The sequence below is a fragment of the Phocoena sinus genome, chromosome 11 (genome assembly GCF_008692025.1).
Source record: "Phocoena sinus isolate mPhoSin1 chromosome 11, mPhoSin1.pri, whole genome shotgun sequence".
Lineage (NCBI taxonomy): Eukaryota > Metazoa > Chordata > Mammalia > Artiodactyla > Phocoenidae > Phocoena > Phocoena sinus.
Window position 1 is genome coordinate 35,247,818 of NC_045773.1, and position 17,013 is coordinate 35,264,830.

Genomic DNA, 17,013 nt, shown 5'->3' on the forward strand with positions numbered 1-17,013 from the left:
ACTTTGAACACATCTTCTTCTTCTTCGCCTTTTGTTTCCTCCGGCTCGTCATCTTGCAAATCACATGAGATAGCACGCCGGATTTCTGGCCCAATGTCGTGCAGTGTCCTTAATCCCGCCTAGATCAATGAAAATGGCAAAACAGGTTAGACAACACGGGTGGCCTGGGCCCAGCCTGGGTCCTGGCTTTGCTCCTGCCTGATTCAGTTGTGGGAGGGGAAGGTTTCTCCAAAGGACAGTCCAGAGAACTGACCACTTGTTTGAATGTAACTGATGGTGTGTCCCTGCAGCCTCAGGGATGGAGGGTGTGGTCAGGAGTTCAAGATGGTCCTGGGCTGGGATGCTTGAGGCCAGTGACCGCCTTTTCAAGTACCCCCACTCGCAGGGAACAGTGCTTGCTTACTAGTACTAGGGTCTGCCATGGCCAAGAGCCCAGGCCCACGTCTAAACGACTGTCTACGGAAGGATGGCCTGCAGAGCGCCATCTCCCAGAGCCTCGGACGGGGCGAGGAGCACGGAGCGGCTGTTTTACAGGGAGGGTGGCAAGCGCTCGCTGGCTGTGTCCAGGATGAGAAGCCTAGTGCAGGTGCCAGAGGGCCAGCAGACAGGGCAGCCAACTGGGCCGCTGGTTCTGCTTCAAAGCCACGGGAACGAGGGCAGGACACAACACACTGCAGCCACCAGCACACTCAGGACCAGAACGCGACGGACAGACACGCACAGACCTGGGCTGCCGTGCAGGGCCAGGCTCCAGGGCCATCTGTTGGCACCTGGGCCTGCAGCCTGTGCTCAGGTGGAGAACTCGCCAATGGTTGGGTCATCCTCTTGAAGACCACAACACACTGAAAGGGGCTCCAGCCTCTGGAGGCGGCGCCAGACCTGCCAGGTGACCCCTTCAGGCCCCTCACGGACGTTCTGCATTTCCCCGAGGCCCTCACGGCCGGTCTTCCTCACCCTGGGCCCCGGGTTCCAGTGGGACAGGGCCTGGGAGAAGCCCTCCCATTGTACTTAATTTCTCTAGGGTAACATTCGAGATGCTGATGGACTACCTATGGGGGAGGGGTGGTTGCTGGCTCTGAGACAATTATGTTTTGACCAACAATTTGAAGAAAAATGGCATGCTAATAGGGAGAGTACAGTTACTCTATCCTTGGACACAAAAAGACTGGCATCGGAAAGAGGCATTCCCCCTCCCTGTCCCCGGTCTAAGGTCACCCGTCCTGTACCCGGGTGGTACCCCCTCACCTGCCGGCCGTCTGTCTGCACCTCAGTAGCCACTAAAGGTGTGGAGAACATCTGAGGCACTGGCTGTGCGGGTCTCCATCTGCAGCTAACACCCCCCAGTGTGAGGGGGGGGACCACTTCCCTGTCCTTCCTCCACAAGCCCCGGCAGCGGGTGGTACAGGGCACAGACAAAGCATGATGACCACGTTTGAGACACGCCCGGCAGTGGAGGGGGTGGGAGGGAGGGGAGGAGGGGAGGGCGGCTCCCATCTTGCCAGATCCGGCAGGACCGAGCCCACGAGTGTGGGAACGCTCAGACCGGTCTTCTGCAGTCATATGGAACCGCCCAAGAGGCTCTCGTGAAAATGGCTTCGTTCGTAATAGCCCTCAGCCTACGAGAGGATCCTTTTAAAGATGGCACACCAGGCTGCGTCTGGTTTGAACCATTCTTTGCATACAGGAGCCCCAGACCTTTCCATTTTATGAACTGTGGGGGTGAACGAGCTGCCTGGAGTCAAAGCCTTAAGGTTCCCGGCTAAGAAGGCTGTGGTCTCGCAGGGGAAGGACACACGTGTCCCAGGGCCAAAGCCAGAACAGTTTGTGGTGTGGGCAGTGAGGCTGCCTCTCACTCACCTGTCCCTCTGCTCACACGCACTCAGACGTGCACACACGTACACCTACAAGCACACACATGTACACGCATACACACACACACACACACACACACACACACACACACACGCTCACTCTTTTCCTCTCTCAGGACCCCGCTTCCGGCACATCTGAGCCTGGGAAATCATCTGTCTTAGAGGCAGACCCACACCATTCTCAGGGAAACATCAGGAAGGCAACTCTAATGCCAAGTGGATGAAAAGCTCTCGCACAGCAGAGCTGCAGGCCTGGGCAGCAAGCTTGAGCCCAGTAGTACTGAACAGCCTGCAATTCATCCAGGCAGTGTTCTGTAGGGCACAGTTACCAAGGGAAGATAAACGAAGCCAGAGTTTCACCATCTGATTTTGGATCACTGGAAAGAAAGAGCTGTTACATATCTGAGGCTCGCAAACAAGACACCAGGTTTGAGACACCCGCTTCCGTTGCCACAAAACACGCACAGGTGACAATGCACCGAGTCAACATCCCCAGGTAAATTATGTACCTTAATCCATGTCCCAAGGCAGTGTGGACCAGGAAAACTCTGTTTAAATAACAACAGATAATCCTGTTCACTGTCATTCAACTGACTGGACTAGGTCTGATTAGAAGAAATAGAAAACTATTTATTTGGATAATTTTTAACATCATCCTCTGTTGACGGGTTGACATTTCACTGAAATACACATATGACATAATTGCATAATAAAACCAAAAACTGTCTCCAGCATGTCTTCAATGATACACAAGATTAGGAGAGAGCAGTGAACAAACACAGGACAGAGAATTTGTTTGCAACATAAATCACGGAGGAAATTGAGTGATGGCCAAAGAGGCCACGTCCAAAGACAAATAAGGACAACATATTTATTAAAGAGACATCAAAGGAGGAGAGAAAGCATCACTCTTCCCAGACAGGAGAGCAGAGGCTCAGAAATCATGATTATATTTTGCTTTGCTCCACGCAGGAAGGAACACACCTCCTAAGAGTCAGAGACTGACTGTACTCTTTCACAGGGGATCCGAGGAAGGACAGACGGGGAGGGAGGGGGGAGGTACTATGGGGAGTAGGGGTGTCTGCCAGGCTTGGGAATGAGGGAAACAGATGTTCCCAAACTTGAATTGAAACGAAGCTTAAGCACAGCACCCTGAATTTATTACATATCACAAAACATGATAATGAAAAATTTTCTAGCACACACATATCAAGCTAAAAGGTAGCTTAGGCTGCTCCCAAAATTCCACAGGCACAAGTTCCAATTCCCAAAGTGCAGAAGTCTATCTTAAACCCTTGAAAAAATGACTTTTTTTTCACAGCCCTTAAAAAAAAAAAAAAAGAACATTTTTTTCTGGAAATAAACACTTTACAATCAGTAAAATTATCTATTCTTTCATATGTCATATCTGTGTCTACCCCTATCAGCAAAATACTATTTTAATTTGAAATGTGGTCATTAGCATTTAAACCAACACAATTAAAGCCATATAAAGTCATTCCATTAACATCACAGTAGAATTATGGTTTTGAATAAACACAGAATTTCTATAAAATATAAACATTATTGATTTGTTTTAAGATGTCCAATCATATAAAAAACAGAATCAAGCCTAGTTTCTGGTTGATTTTTAAATGCTAGATGCTCTCATAAATATTTTTGTTAAAAAAAGAAATGTTGGCGCTTTGCCTGTAGACCGCTGCTTTAAATTTTAGACACCATTTAATTGGAATTTTATAGATATTTACTCTAGTGAATGATTAAGTCACCAAAAAAAAAAAAAAAAAAAAACCCAAACTATAAAATCTCTGTAAATATTTCTGAAGCAATAGCATAAATGTATGATATTTTAACCTCAAGTAGGAACATTCATTTACCTTCCTTACTCTTGCCCACTTTCAGGGTTAAGTTTTTCCTACCTGGTGCATCTGAAATGCTTTCACTGCCTGTCTCCCTAAGCTAGCGCCATCACTCACACCGGTCGTCTGCCAGCTCTCAGCACGTAGAAACGCTCAGGAACCCCTCCTGAACCTACACTGTAACAGTGCAGATAAGAGATGTGAGTCTCCAGTCGGGACTGGGCCAGGCCATCCATCTTCGGGTATGAGTGCCAGGCTTTCAGGCTCCAGCCAAAGAGCAGAGCCCGGTCTCTATCACAGGCAGGTCTCCCGCAGCCAAGGCCGGCCCTGCTCGGTCATCTCGTTAAAGGCGAGCTCTGGTTAACCCTTTAGCAGGCTTCTGCCCCTACCCAATTAGAAGGGATCATTTTAGACTAGCTCCCTCGGCACGAAGAACTGGAGATTAAATTCTCACAGCATACACCTGTTTATCTGTAAGCCATCCCACCTCCCCTGCATCCCCACGTGCACACACAGGCACACCCCTTCTTTTGTCATTGCTCTCCACCAGGGAAAATGTGATGGTGTGGCCTCTGCGTCCATTATGAACAGTCCTCGAGTTATATATAAACATAAAGAGCTAGAATTACGAGGAAGGCACGCCCCCCGTGAGTCACGCACAGTGATTCCGACCCTCCCTGCAAAGTCAGCTGTAACATTACCAGTTACCCTGGCGGTGGCACTCAGCTGTGTACATGGAGTTTGTTACCTTCATTTTGAAAGATAAAGGGAAGTTTAAAAAAATTACCTAAAGTGATCTATGACATTTCCCTGCGACTTAAAAAAATTTATCTAAAGCAATCTGTGACATTTCTTCTGATCTGACAGAGCTATCTGTTTTAGTTCCACCTTAATTCTTGGTTGTAGTTTTAACACCAGCATTGGAGAAATGCTTGCCAGTTTCCTGATAACAGAGAGAGTTTTACTTAAAATGTGGGCTTAGCAGGAGTCACAAATCGAGACCTATTCTGCTAGCATCTTTGTCACTGCAATGTAACATACTTTATCCCACTACATCTTGGGAGGGCGGGCCGGGGAGGGGAGAGCCAAGATTATTCCCATTTGGTCAAGTGACCTGCCCACACTAGTGATGGCTCAGCTAGGGATCGCGACGCGCAGTTCTGCTGTTCCAATGACACCATGCCGCCCCACCTTTTTGGGTCTACGGGGAAGAGTGCCAGGATCCAGTTCCCACCACGCGCTCACTCATGACTGCAACCCCACATGACTGTGGCTGCCACTCAATCAAGGTGAAACTTCTTACAACTAACTCAGCAGCACTCGTGCATCACGGCAATGACAGAAATCAACAGGTATCGCGAAAACTGGTCCTACACTCAGCACGTATCCTTGTCTCCGCCGTGCCACTCTCAGGAGCTGAGGTCCTTACAGACACTTCTCTCTCACACACGAATTCACACCACCATTCCTCCAGATCAGCACAGGCAGTGAGACATGGCATGTGCGCTACAACTCTCAGCCTGAGTGCGGGCTGGACGCTGGGGGCCCAGGCAGCTCCGTGTATAGGTGAGTGGGCTGGGATTTGGGACGGGCCTGGGAGTTAGGGGACAGTTCAAGGTAGGGGCAGGAGATTGGAAAAAGGCTCCAGCACCCTTTTCCTTTAGGGGGGGATATGGGATCAATCCCCCAGAGCAGCAGTTCTCAAAGTGTGGCCCAAGGACCCTGGGGCCCTCTGAGACACCTTAAAGGGTCCAAGAGGTCATTGTGTTTTGCATAATAAGACAAGGATGCTCTCGGCCTTGTACGCTCTCATCCTCTCCTGAGAGCACAGTGGGGTTTTTCAAAGGCTGCATAAACCTTGGGGATCTCATCTCTCTGGCATCTTTGTGCTTGCATATTCTGCGTTTTAAAAATCTCTGCTTTAATTCCTAATGTAGTAAATATTGATACATAAGGGTCCTCAATAATTCTTAAGAGCATAAAAGGTTCCTGAGACCAAAAAGTTGTAGAACTTGATGATAACCTGCCCTCAGACAGGCAACACCATCTTTTCCTGGAGCTGGGCTCCTCCCCCATCCAGGATTCCTGTGATCTCCCCCGACCTTTCTCTACTTTGGGAAGAAACATCCTTCTCGTGGCTTCTCTGAGTTAGCCTTTGGCATGGGTTGCCTTCACTGTGCCTTAGAACGATGTGCCCTCCCATCACCCCAAATAGCCACCTCTCTCAGGGCTACGGTGTGCCAGGGAGAACTAATTCGTGCAGGTACCTACCCAACCAAGGAACCATGAGTGTTCGCAAGCTCCTGCCAGTGGATAACCAAATCGTGATACATTTGGGCTAAAGAGGGCTACTAGGTGGGTGTTAGTCAATAGCATGCCACAGTAATTAAGACCTTTTGCGATGACATAATGTAACTTTCCTTATTTTCAGTAATTCTATCGTCTCAAAGACTTTTGAAAATAATAATTACTATTCTTAGAGAGGAACGATCTCCGGCCTTTAAGAGTAGAGAATCCAGTACCCAATAATCCTGCGGATCAACTGAATTTTTAATTAGGTCACACCGTAGAATAAGCTATTGAAGAAGATCCTGAGGCCCGATCCTACATCTGTGTCCCTGCGATGGATCCTGGCCTGCACTGTGTCTTCCATCCAGGAGCTTAAGAGTTTAGCACCATGGATTCTGGTGTTGGGCACCGAGTTTGCCGAGTCTGTCAATCTGACATATTAAACATGACTTGTCTCTTACAACTTTTCTACGTTTAAAGCTATACTCTTCTTTTAAGGTCTTAGGGAAAAGGACAGAGGTATCTGCAGTTTGACTGTGAACCAGGTTCCAGGGAAGCCTTGTTTCCCTTTCGAGCGAGGCAGGAGGTGGCCCCGACAACTTCTGGCTGTCCTTCACCAACCGGTCTCAGCCACCAGCCACCACCAAGGCCGTCACTCAGCACACAGCCAGGCCCACGTGGGGCAAGATTCTCACGTTCCATTTAGACCGTTCCGTAAATCCCGCCTAGAAAGTCACTGTTTTCCAGTTTCTACGTATTTGGAAGGACTGTGCAGAAAGGCATGTGGAGACACCAGCCACATGGATTGCTTAGAGCTGTTCTGCTGAGGCTCTGGTGTATAGAGACTTAGATCTAGAAGACAGATGGTCACTGTGGGCCTCTGAGATGGGGTGACACAGACAGGGGGCGGGGGTGAGCACATACACTCCCTTTAGTATTTAATAAACGACATCAGAGTCGGTCAGGGACAGAGGGATCGTTTGTGATGGTGGATAAACTCCTTACCTGTGCCCATAGAGCTGACCAGCTTCTTTTTCAGGGATGATACACCACATACTTAATAACTGGTTTATCCCGGGCACTACCCAGTCAGAGCAGAGGTGGGCCTTCAGACCAGAATAGGCTCCCAGAGGTCCCTGCTACACCAGGCATTCGCCCTTTAGTTACTGAATCACAGAGGGGTTTGGTGCAGGGCTGGGATGTTAGCAGGGGGTGAGGAGACTCAAAGTGCTGGGGGTCACAGCTGTCAACTAGCAGGTACAGCTGTGCTTCAACATTTTCACAGGGGTCACCCCCATGCCCACGTCACCACCCATGGTGCTGTGTGAAGAGGTCAACCCTGTTCTCTGTCCCCATGGACTCTGCTGTGAGAATCCAGAAACCCACCACAAGCTCCTAGACTTAAGACAGTTTGCACACATGGGAACAGAATTGGGGGCCAGGCCTGTTTCCCAAGTGGAACAAAGGTCACAGCACAGAAGACATCACTGGAGCAGACCTCCAGGCTGGGAGGGACCCTCTCAGTCATGCATAGGACGGGCCTGGGGGACTTCCACTAGCACCACTCTTCCCACTGGCTACACGGCTCCCCCACCCTGCCTGGCCGAGGATGAGAACAGCCAGGAGCCGGGCTTCCCCACATCCTGGGCCTCTCCAAGCCCCGCACACACGCACACATGCACGCAGCCTCCAGTCTGCACAGACCAGGGCTTGTAACCCTTCTCTTCTCTAGACATTTCAGGAACTTCAAGGTTTTGCACTAAACTTTTGAATACCTCTGGGTATCTTGGGCTCAGCATCAGGTGTACTGACTCCTCAACTACTGCTTGGAAACAGCTGAGAATTTCAGAGGGGACCCCCCCCCCCCCCCGCCATCGCCTCGAAGCAACTTCTTGTGCAAAAGAATCTACTTTTTGTAAGATGTGAGAAAACAACCTGAAGAGTTACTTCTGTTTACATCTTTATGCATTTCCTAGATATCTCAAAAAGGGGAGAATTCTCTTTCTCGATGGATCACTACAGAACAGAGGTCAAAGAAAAACAAGAATTTCTTAAAGTTCTGGTGGTAAACAGGCATATGATATTATTATTGTTGTAGTCTTAATAATAAGCAATTATACGTTCAAAGTGCTTTACAATCACTTAGCTATTCCTCACAACAGCCCTGTGAGGTAGGTCGACATTATTACCCCCATTTTACAGATGGGGAAACTGAGGCACAGAGAGGTTAAGTGTCTTGCCCAAGGTCACACAGCAAGTGAACGCTGGAACTGGGACTAGAACCCAGGTTCCCTGACTCCCAGTGTCCTTGAAACTGGACCACACTGCTTCCAAAGAGGCATCCCCAGACTGGCTTTGAATTAAAGACGGACAATGTCGGATGAGGTTTGGGTGTGGTGGTATTTCCCGCGGACGCGTTAAGATGGAACCTGAGGTGTCGCCTGGGTTGGTTTGGGCATGCAGGTGTATGTGTTAGTTTAAATGGGGGTGTCTGAGCTTCCTGTCCTGTCCACATCTCCCTGCATCCTGCACTGGTCACTGCAGAGAGCGGAGCTGGATGGTCAGGAGGTCATGATGGACTGGCATATATAAAAGGAACTTTGTCAGCCCAGTGCCAAGGGGCCTGCCAGTCTTTGGTAGTTCAGGTAAACTAGGGATGCAGGACTTTGGAACGGAGTCAGCTGCCCACCTTACGCAGGTCTGCTTAATCTTTTTATTAATTTTTTTTTTTTTTTTTTACTGGCCAGCATCAGGAAGTTGTGTTCATTTCATTTCTCTGTGGGGCGGCTGCCCCCCTCCTTTGCTCTCTCTCACTCTTTCCCTTTCTCTGAGTCTCTGCTTGGAAGGGAAAACTGTTAAGCCTTGCTCGTTCCCTTTCATGAAAAGGAGTCACCACGAGCAGCGTCCGTGACAGGAGACCACGGCTCCGCAGTTGAGCCACGGCCCTGCTTCCACCTTCCGGAGGAGTGCTTTGCTTGGAAGGGGTCTCTCTGGGGCCTTGGGTTTGCTTTTTCCTGCATTTCTCCCGAAATGCTGTTTCAGTAGAAATAAGCCCACTTGAGACTTTTCCCTTTCAAGGCCTTAGCCACAAACGCCTTCCGACTAACGAGCGTGGTGCTGTAGCTCAGGCAGAAAATTCTAAAGCATCCGTTCAAGCATCTGAAACAAACGAATCAGCCAGTGAAATCTCATCTGTTAGCATCTGTTCTTCCCTTAGAGGAAAAAAGAAAAAAAAAAAAAAGCCTTTTTACGGCTTTAGATGGAATCATGCTTTTAAAAAAAAAGACAAAAAAATCTTGCTCATTTTTAGACTGAGGTGACTAGGTAACAGGTGTGGGGTATTCTACAGGTTCAATGTTTGTGGAGTATCCCATTTTCCTCTATCTTTATGCCCGAGCCTCTCCGAGGGGACCACATCAGGGACTGAGAGTCATTTGATTCCGGTCCACCACCCACATTTCTACTGGGCCACCTACACCACCACCTGCCAGTTGGGGCTCAGGCTTTCACGTTATAAAACCTAACCACCTAATTCTTTGCAAGCCGGAAATGACGGTCTCCTCCTTAAACCCAACTTCCAAACAGGTAAGAAAAAAAGAAAAGAAAAGAAAAGAAAAGAAAAATCTATCCCTCTCAAGTCCTCCTGTCCTGAAGATGGGCAGGCTCCCATCTGGGATGAGTGGGGAACAGTCTCCCCTCAGTCCACCGGAGTGTCTTTTGCAAAAAGGAAATCCTCGAACGTTGAAAGAAAAAGAAATGAACAAAACTTTCCCCACTCTGGGATCTTTTTTCTTTTTCTAATCCGTGAAATACTGGACTAATGAGTGTCTGTATACTGCAGTCCTCATCTGGAAGACCTGAGGAGGCATTACTATTTGCTGGGAAGGGGACAGAGTTTTCGTGGCTGCAGAGCTGCGTTCCTTTATTTACTTGCTCCTTGTGGAAATTTGCAGGTCACTGGGATGCAGCAACAATGGATGAAGAGCAAAGGCTGAGTCAAACTAAAGTGAATATGGCACGTAGGGGATGAGTGAGAGGAAAAAAAAAAAAAAAAGCCTGATGCAGCTTCTCTCTGATTCCCTCTGGAGAGGGGCTGGAGAGAAGGCTGGCTTTAATGATGAAGATGGATGGGTAGATGGAAACTGCACACTCATTCAGACCACAGAGGCCAGAGGACACCAGGTGCCAAGCTCCTACCCACACGTGGATCCAAGAGGTCCTCAAGCCACCCCCCTTCATGTAGAAGGGGCCCTGCAGTTGGTCTGAACAGAGGAAGACCAGATGGAGCCCACAGAGTTGATAACCAGAGTGCATCTGTGCGCCCTCCGACACCATTCCAATGCGGGAGGGGGGGAGGGGGGGACAGAGCACGTGGACCAGCTCTGATCCTGCTCAGACAGACGGCACCCTAGGCCGCACAAGCACGCACTGGCCTACGTCTTGACTCCTGTGCTCACCTGACACCCACACTCCATTTTTCATTAGTAATTGGGCTTTCAGCCTCCTGGCGCCCCTGGCACAGGGAGGAGCAATTCATCCCACTTCTCGACAGGCCGCGCCCACCTTGGGGAGCTTTCTTGAGGATCTGTGTACTCATCCTAGTGCCATGGTTGATCCATTTCTCCTCCCACTGCCATCTGACTCCACTTCCCTAACTGCCACATCGTCACGTAATATTTCCTCAATGCAGAAAGGAAGTGCCTCGTCGTGCTAATTAAATGAAGAGTGACAAGTCACGTTTGAAGCCCTTTCTAGAGCACAGGAAACCAAACATGTAACGAGAGCTATCCTTCAAGGAAACAAACATTTTCTGTGTTTAATGTGTGCTGCAGAATCGAATGCATTTTCAGAACGTATCTGTCGAGATGATGAACACAACTTAATTTCCTAGGCCGGGTACTCAACATAAATTATAGTCACAGCCTCAACTCCCAATGGAACCGTGTGGAAATGTGTTGATATTGGCATCTAACCGGAGATATTTTAATTTCACCAAGGAAAGGAAACTTTCTGTAAACAACGAAATGAAAAAATGTCCAGGGGCAAAACATTATTGTGACACAATGTAACAGAGTCTTTTTAACCCATGATGTATACATGTAGCTTCAGCATCTTTTGAACCCACCCAGGAAATGTGATTATTAATTACGTAGCCATGTGTTGTTGTTCAGGTTTTTAAAACATCCAAACGCTATATCCAGCCACCAGGGCAAGCCCTGAAGCCATCTAATTGGGAAGCCTTGGGGGCTCAGCAAAAGTATAACCCTGGATCCAGATGGTCATCATATATGCCTTCCGCAGAAAACAGAAGGCTCTCAGCGCAGCGCTACCTCGCTTACTGTGAATTACGACACAGCCATCCACGAAAGAGTATGTTTCCCCCTCCAGAACTAGAATCTGAGAACAGCAAGCAGTTCCCTACAAGGAGGGGGATCACGACACTCTGGAATGTGGCCCCCTAGTCCTCCAGGCCCAGCGCTGCTTTAGGGAAAAGCCTGCAGAAACATGAGCATCTCTCCCTGCCCTTGCACCCAGTTTGGCCACACCGCCCTCTAGAACGTATGGGCCAGACCTGCTCAAAGTCCGCAAACACATCTTTTCAGTTTGCTTCTCTCTAAGGCTACTTGTGAGCTGTGATCAGGAGAAAGGCTGTCACTTTCGTAAACTGGATGGGTCAGAGAGGGGAAAACTTCACTCAAATTCTGCAGGCTGAGATGGCAATCAGCTATTCAAGCCTGTGATTCACTGAACTCCCTTTAGGAGATGTGATCAGAGGAAGAAAGATCAGAAATTGTCTTTGGTCAGATTCAGCATCCATCCTTCCCCCCCACCCCCCACCCCCAGCGCTGTCTGGGCAGATCCCAGGTTGCATTATGAATCAACAGGTCACTGTCACACAAGGTCATCTCCTAACCCGCCATATGCACACACCCCACCCTCCTTCCTTCACGCATTCATTGTCACTCATGTTCATTCTCTCTCAGGGAGATCACAGACAAGCCTTCACTTTGGTAATTACCATCACTGAGGACACAAGACAATGCAGGGCATTTTCCCCCAGAAAAAAAAGCAAAAGACTATTCCATGTTGAACCTTACCCATACCAACAAGGCCCAGTTTAAGACAAATGGTGATAACAGGGACATAAAAGGAAAACGTTATCTTATGCATAACGGACTCAACATGCTCCGGACAGCAGAGATGACAGGGCTTTTGATCAATTTGGACAGTTGTTTCTGACAGCTTGCCAACCTCTGTAGTTCCACTTTTGTAGTCCTTAGCATCTTTTCCTCGTTCCTTCTCCACTCTGCTTTCTCAGTCACAGCACTCACAGATTTCCCTTCCTAGCCCCTCTCCGTGCAGGTCTCCACCGGGACTCCCTTTCCCCACACACCTGCTCCCCACCAGGGCTTTGGGCTTACCTAGGATTCTACACCCTTGAATGCATGGACCCTAGCTAGAACCAGAGGTTCCTGAAACCACATCCCCCCTCCAGGTGCCTGGGCGGGGCCCGGGCAGGTGAAGGGACCAGAGGCTGGCTGGGTCGAGAGAGAACAGCATTTGCACAGCAAGCCTCACGGCCATCAGGAGACGACACGCAGAGACAGACACACCGCACGCGCACACACACAGGCACATACACACTCGCACACACACTCACACACGCACACATGCACTAGGAGGTGATGGATGTTACTGAGATGGACCGAAAACCAACAAGCAGTGGGGTAAGAAACAAACAGAAACAAAACAAAGCACTTGCGTTCAGATGGAAAGCTGTTTCGTGGGCGGCTAGGGCCCGAGCCCGAGGCTGGGGGAAGGTGGGTGCCTGCTCGGAGGACGCTGCCTTTGGAGAAGCCCTGGGGGAGACAAGGCATGAGGGCAGCTCTGGCTCCCCTCCCGCCAGGGGTGTGCCTCGGCCACTGTCCTGGAGGCCCTGCCCCACGGGGCCGGGCCACAGTGGACGCGGATGCAGGGGCACGCCAGAGAAAGCAGGGAGGGGGAGGCACTTACCTGGTGGCCCAGAAATGGCTAGTCCACATTTGGGGGAGTGTGCAGTATCTCAGTTTAAACAAAATCCTGGTGGTACTGCTCAACCATGAATAGTCAGCTCTCTAGTATTTCAAATAAGCTCGTAAAATCGTTAGTGAAAAAGAGAAAAAGACAAAACAACAATTCACCTGTAGGGCAATTGTGCTGCTCTTCGCGGGGTATTTTCCCACCAGTCCTTGTTCTTTCCGTTTCTTGAATTTCCTAAAGTAGTCCTGTATCAGGAAAGTGGCATAGAACTTCCCCACGGTTACCTCATCATCTAAACGGAGAGACCAGACAGAGCTCTCCCGAATCAGCATATTTGCAGCAACAGCCTTAACACTCACTTCTGGCTGGGGCTGGGGGAAGGGCAAGACGGGGCACGAGGCACTGAGCTCTCGCTTAGGACACTGGGAGACTAAATCTAGCGACAAGCGAGGTTGTGCAAAGCAGTTAAGGCTCAAAATTAGAGTCAGTTAAATAAACTGATGCTCAAAATTGCAGAAAATAATACACTTGTCATGAGTTTAATAGAGCAACATATTAGTAACACTATGAAGTGCCGCCTTGGTTACTGATTCAAAATAAAAATTACAAAACAAAAAAAGGCTTCATGGGTCATATTTTCACCCCTGCGCATAGGGATTTGCATGTGTAATTACCACGAACACCCAGGACAATTAACCATCCAAATCCCAATGCCTGGAGATAAAAGATAGAGACCTCAGAAAGGTGACAGACAGGCTTGGAAGGAGAGGACATTTCTGAAAAGTGACTGCAGACCCAGATTTACATGTGCCCCCTTAATTCTCTGCCAATAGCCTCCACATGTCATTTCTTGGTTTGTAATTCAGAACTGCTTGTTTTCGATACTGCAAGTGACAGCTCCAACTAACCTCAAAGTTGAGCTGACTTATTTCTGCTTTGTTCAGAAACAACCCCATCGTGTGTGGCTGGGGAGCTGGAACTCTGCCGAGCGTGATTAAAGGTGATGCATGAGGCAGAATAGGGGCTCTGGCTGTCTCCTGGGAAACCACCCTGGCAGTGGCTGTGTGCCCGGGGGTCTCCACAAGGCCTGCTCACCCCCACATCTGTCCAGGGCCCCCAGGGGCTACTGACCACGGTTCGCAGAGGCTGGGAGGAGGAACGGCTGCTGCCCTCAGGCTTTAGCACAGCTACCCTTGTGGCCAGGCTGCCCTCGCAACTTACGTGCCATCTTGGGTAAGGAGCTCGGCCTCACTGGGCTTGCGTTCTCACCCGTAAACAGGCCTAAGCCTCTCGGAGGAGGAGCTGTGAGGATTATGGGAGAAGAGGCCCCGCAGAGCACTCTGGGTGGTCCTAAGTGCCAGGGGGCGGGGGATGGTGAGCCAGCAGAGTCACCGTTATTTTACAACCTGCCAACAGTGGCATCCACTGAAATGGATCATAGAGCATGATGGGGTGGGGGACACTGGGACCCTCCTGGGTGGGGTGCATTCTGTGGCCGTGAGGGGGGTATCCCTGTCTGGACACTGCTGGGCCATTCTGGGCTTCCCACGGCCTCCAACTTCCTTGTCAGAAGCTACTCAGTGTTACAGTGTGAGAAGACGCCTGGCGGTGGTCAGCCTTGAGAAGTGTGTTGCATTCCTTCTAAACCCGAGCCCGGCAAGTCTGGGAACGGTGTAGGGGCCACCAAAGTGAACCTAGGGCTCTGGGTAGATGTGAAACCAGGTCCCTCATCAGTCTCGGGCTGGTCCAAATGGTCTAACAACGCACTGTCCAGAGGCAGGAAGGCGAGAGGGGAGTGGACAGAGGTTCCATGACTTGCCCCAGGCCAGGTGAGTTGGGATGTGGGACCCCTGGGCCTGGGCTCTCCTTCTTTACCCCACCACCTCCCTGCTCCACCACAAGGGCCACCTGCTCCTTTGGGGCCACCTCTCCCAGAGTACAAGTCTACCTCCCCACCGGGCTACATGCAGGAGGTGGACCGACTGCGGCCTGAGAATCCCAGGGGCAGCCAGCCTCTGCCGGCCAGGGTTTCCAGTCTTCTCTGTGGGCTCCCCCAAAAAACACTGGCTGTACTCACAGAAGGCCCACCTCATCCCATGCTGGGATGCTTCCAGCAAAAGCAGGCCTAACCTTTCTCTCCCTTCCACCTGGATGGTGCTAGCCTAGAGGGGCCAAGGGGGCTCCTGTGGGAGGGTCTTGGCTCTCCCTGGCCCAGAACCTGGGGGGCGGTGTACTCAGTGAAGAGGGCAGATCAGGTTTCTGCCCAAGGGGCAGCTCCAGGGCAGAGGTGCCCACTTAGGGCTCTACAGGGCAGGCCTCTCAAGGGTCACTTGGCCTTCTGCACTGAGATGCTGAGCTATTGAAACTGGGCCCAGGAAGAATCTTAAGAACAGGAAAATTCAAAGCTACAGCAGGTCAGAAAAGGAAGGAAGAGGAGTGAGTGCAGTGAGGCCGTCTGGGCTCAGGACTGCAGAGAGCGACGGGGTCGGCTCTGAGCGCTTCTCAGGGCAAAAGGGCCCAAGATCCAGGTCCGGGGCAAAGGCCCAAAGACAAAGAAGCGCCCCTGGGAGGAGGAGGGACTTCTAAAGGAGGGGAGAAGATCCACGAAACGGCAGGAGACTCTAGAGTGGAGGTGAGAACACGAGCAAGAGCCAGATGGGAGACGAGACGGCTCAGCACAGAGAGAGCAGAGAGGCTGTCACCGCGGCCAAAGGTGCCGCGAGAGCCCGGAATTCTGGCCTGGGTTCCAGGCTCATTCCCGAGTATCGCCTCATCAAGCTCATGATGACCTCGGCGGGGAGTGGGGCTCACATCACCCCTGTGCTGGCAAAGCCTTCTAAGGTGGGCACCTACTCTGCTCTGTCACCAGGGCTGTAAGGGGCCCCCGAGCGACCCACGTCGACCAGTCACAGGTGCAGGGCTGGCCTGGCTCAGTTTTCTGCCCTCTGACCAGGTTACAGTGGGTGGGACACCGAGCCCCTCGGCCGTGGGAGCTACCCGTCCGCTGGCCCAGAGGGTCGTAAATATGCTCTCCTTTTCTAAGTGCTCCACGGTGTGGGAAAGGCTGGGACCCAGTGGTCTACTGGAAGGTAAAAGAGGAAAAACAAAGAGGCAAGGGGTGAATGCAGATGCTACAACCCTGAGCGGCAGCTCAACCAGAGTCTGTCCACCGAAGCCTGAAGTTACCACCTATGGAAGTTCAGTGATGAGAGCACTTATTTGAGATTCAACCTGGATAAGCTCCAGCACATCCACAACCCATGCCATGGCACTTCTGGAGTTTTCCAGCCCTTATTGAGGCACTGTTTTTGTCCCAGGTTTCTCAGTGGTCTTACTGCCATGTTGGAAGAGATTAACCCTTGTCATCCTAACCCCCCAATCCATGCTAAGAAATAACAGAGAGAAAACCAGGGCCCGCTATTGGACCAAGAAAGCGGAAGACTACGTAGCCTTCGTGAGAAGGCCAGTAGGGCTAAAAGCTGATCAGCTTTTCCAAGGAAGGGAGCCAAATTCTGGACTTTTCTTCTGGTGAAGTGAAAAGAAAGGAAGTTTCACAGCAATGCGAATGACTCTCTCCAGGCGAGCCTTGCCAGGATGGGCGCTGATGTGAGAGAGACTGGGCTGTAACGAGGCTGGCGTTTCAAGAGAGACGGGAGGTGCGCGTGCCATTGAGGCAAGACCCCCTGGACAGGTGGGGCCCGCTACTCTGAGGCATGCATCTGCATCGTGAGAAACATGTAGGGGAATACAACTGGCAAGAGATAACTCCGATTCCATGCCACCACCCTAAAACAGAATTGCTTCAGAATATTCTGAAAGACTGAGACTTGAAAGGAATGGAGGCTGCAGAAGAAGCTCAAGCACATTGTTACAACGATTGGAAAAAGCAATTCGTCTCAGCCATGCGAGCACCTGGGTGTGCAGCTAAAAAGAAAAGAACGAAAACCAAAGGGTCGTTTTAAGCGTGCAGCATC

At 50.4% G+C, this 17,013-nt stretch overlaps 1 protein-coding gene across 2 annotated transcripts in view; it reads right to left on the reverse strand.

Annotated features, from left to right (window-relative positions):
* CACNA1D (calcium voltage-gated channel subunit alpha1 D) overlaps nucleotides 1-17,013 on the reverse strand; it is a 324,032-nt gene that overhangs the window by 11,471 nt on the left and 295,548 nt on the right. For both annotated transcript variants that reach the window (XM_032650077.1, XM_032650076.1), the window contains 2 exons: nucleotides 13,201-13,331; nucleotides 3-119 (listed from right to left, as the gene is read on the reverse strand). In XM_032650077.1, the coding sequence (XP_032505968.1) occupies nucleotides 3-119; nucleotides 13,201-13,331 (248 nt within the window). The remainder of the gene's footprint in view (nucleotides 1-2; nucleotides 120-13,200; nucleotides 13,332-17,013) is intronic.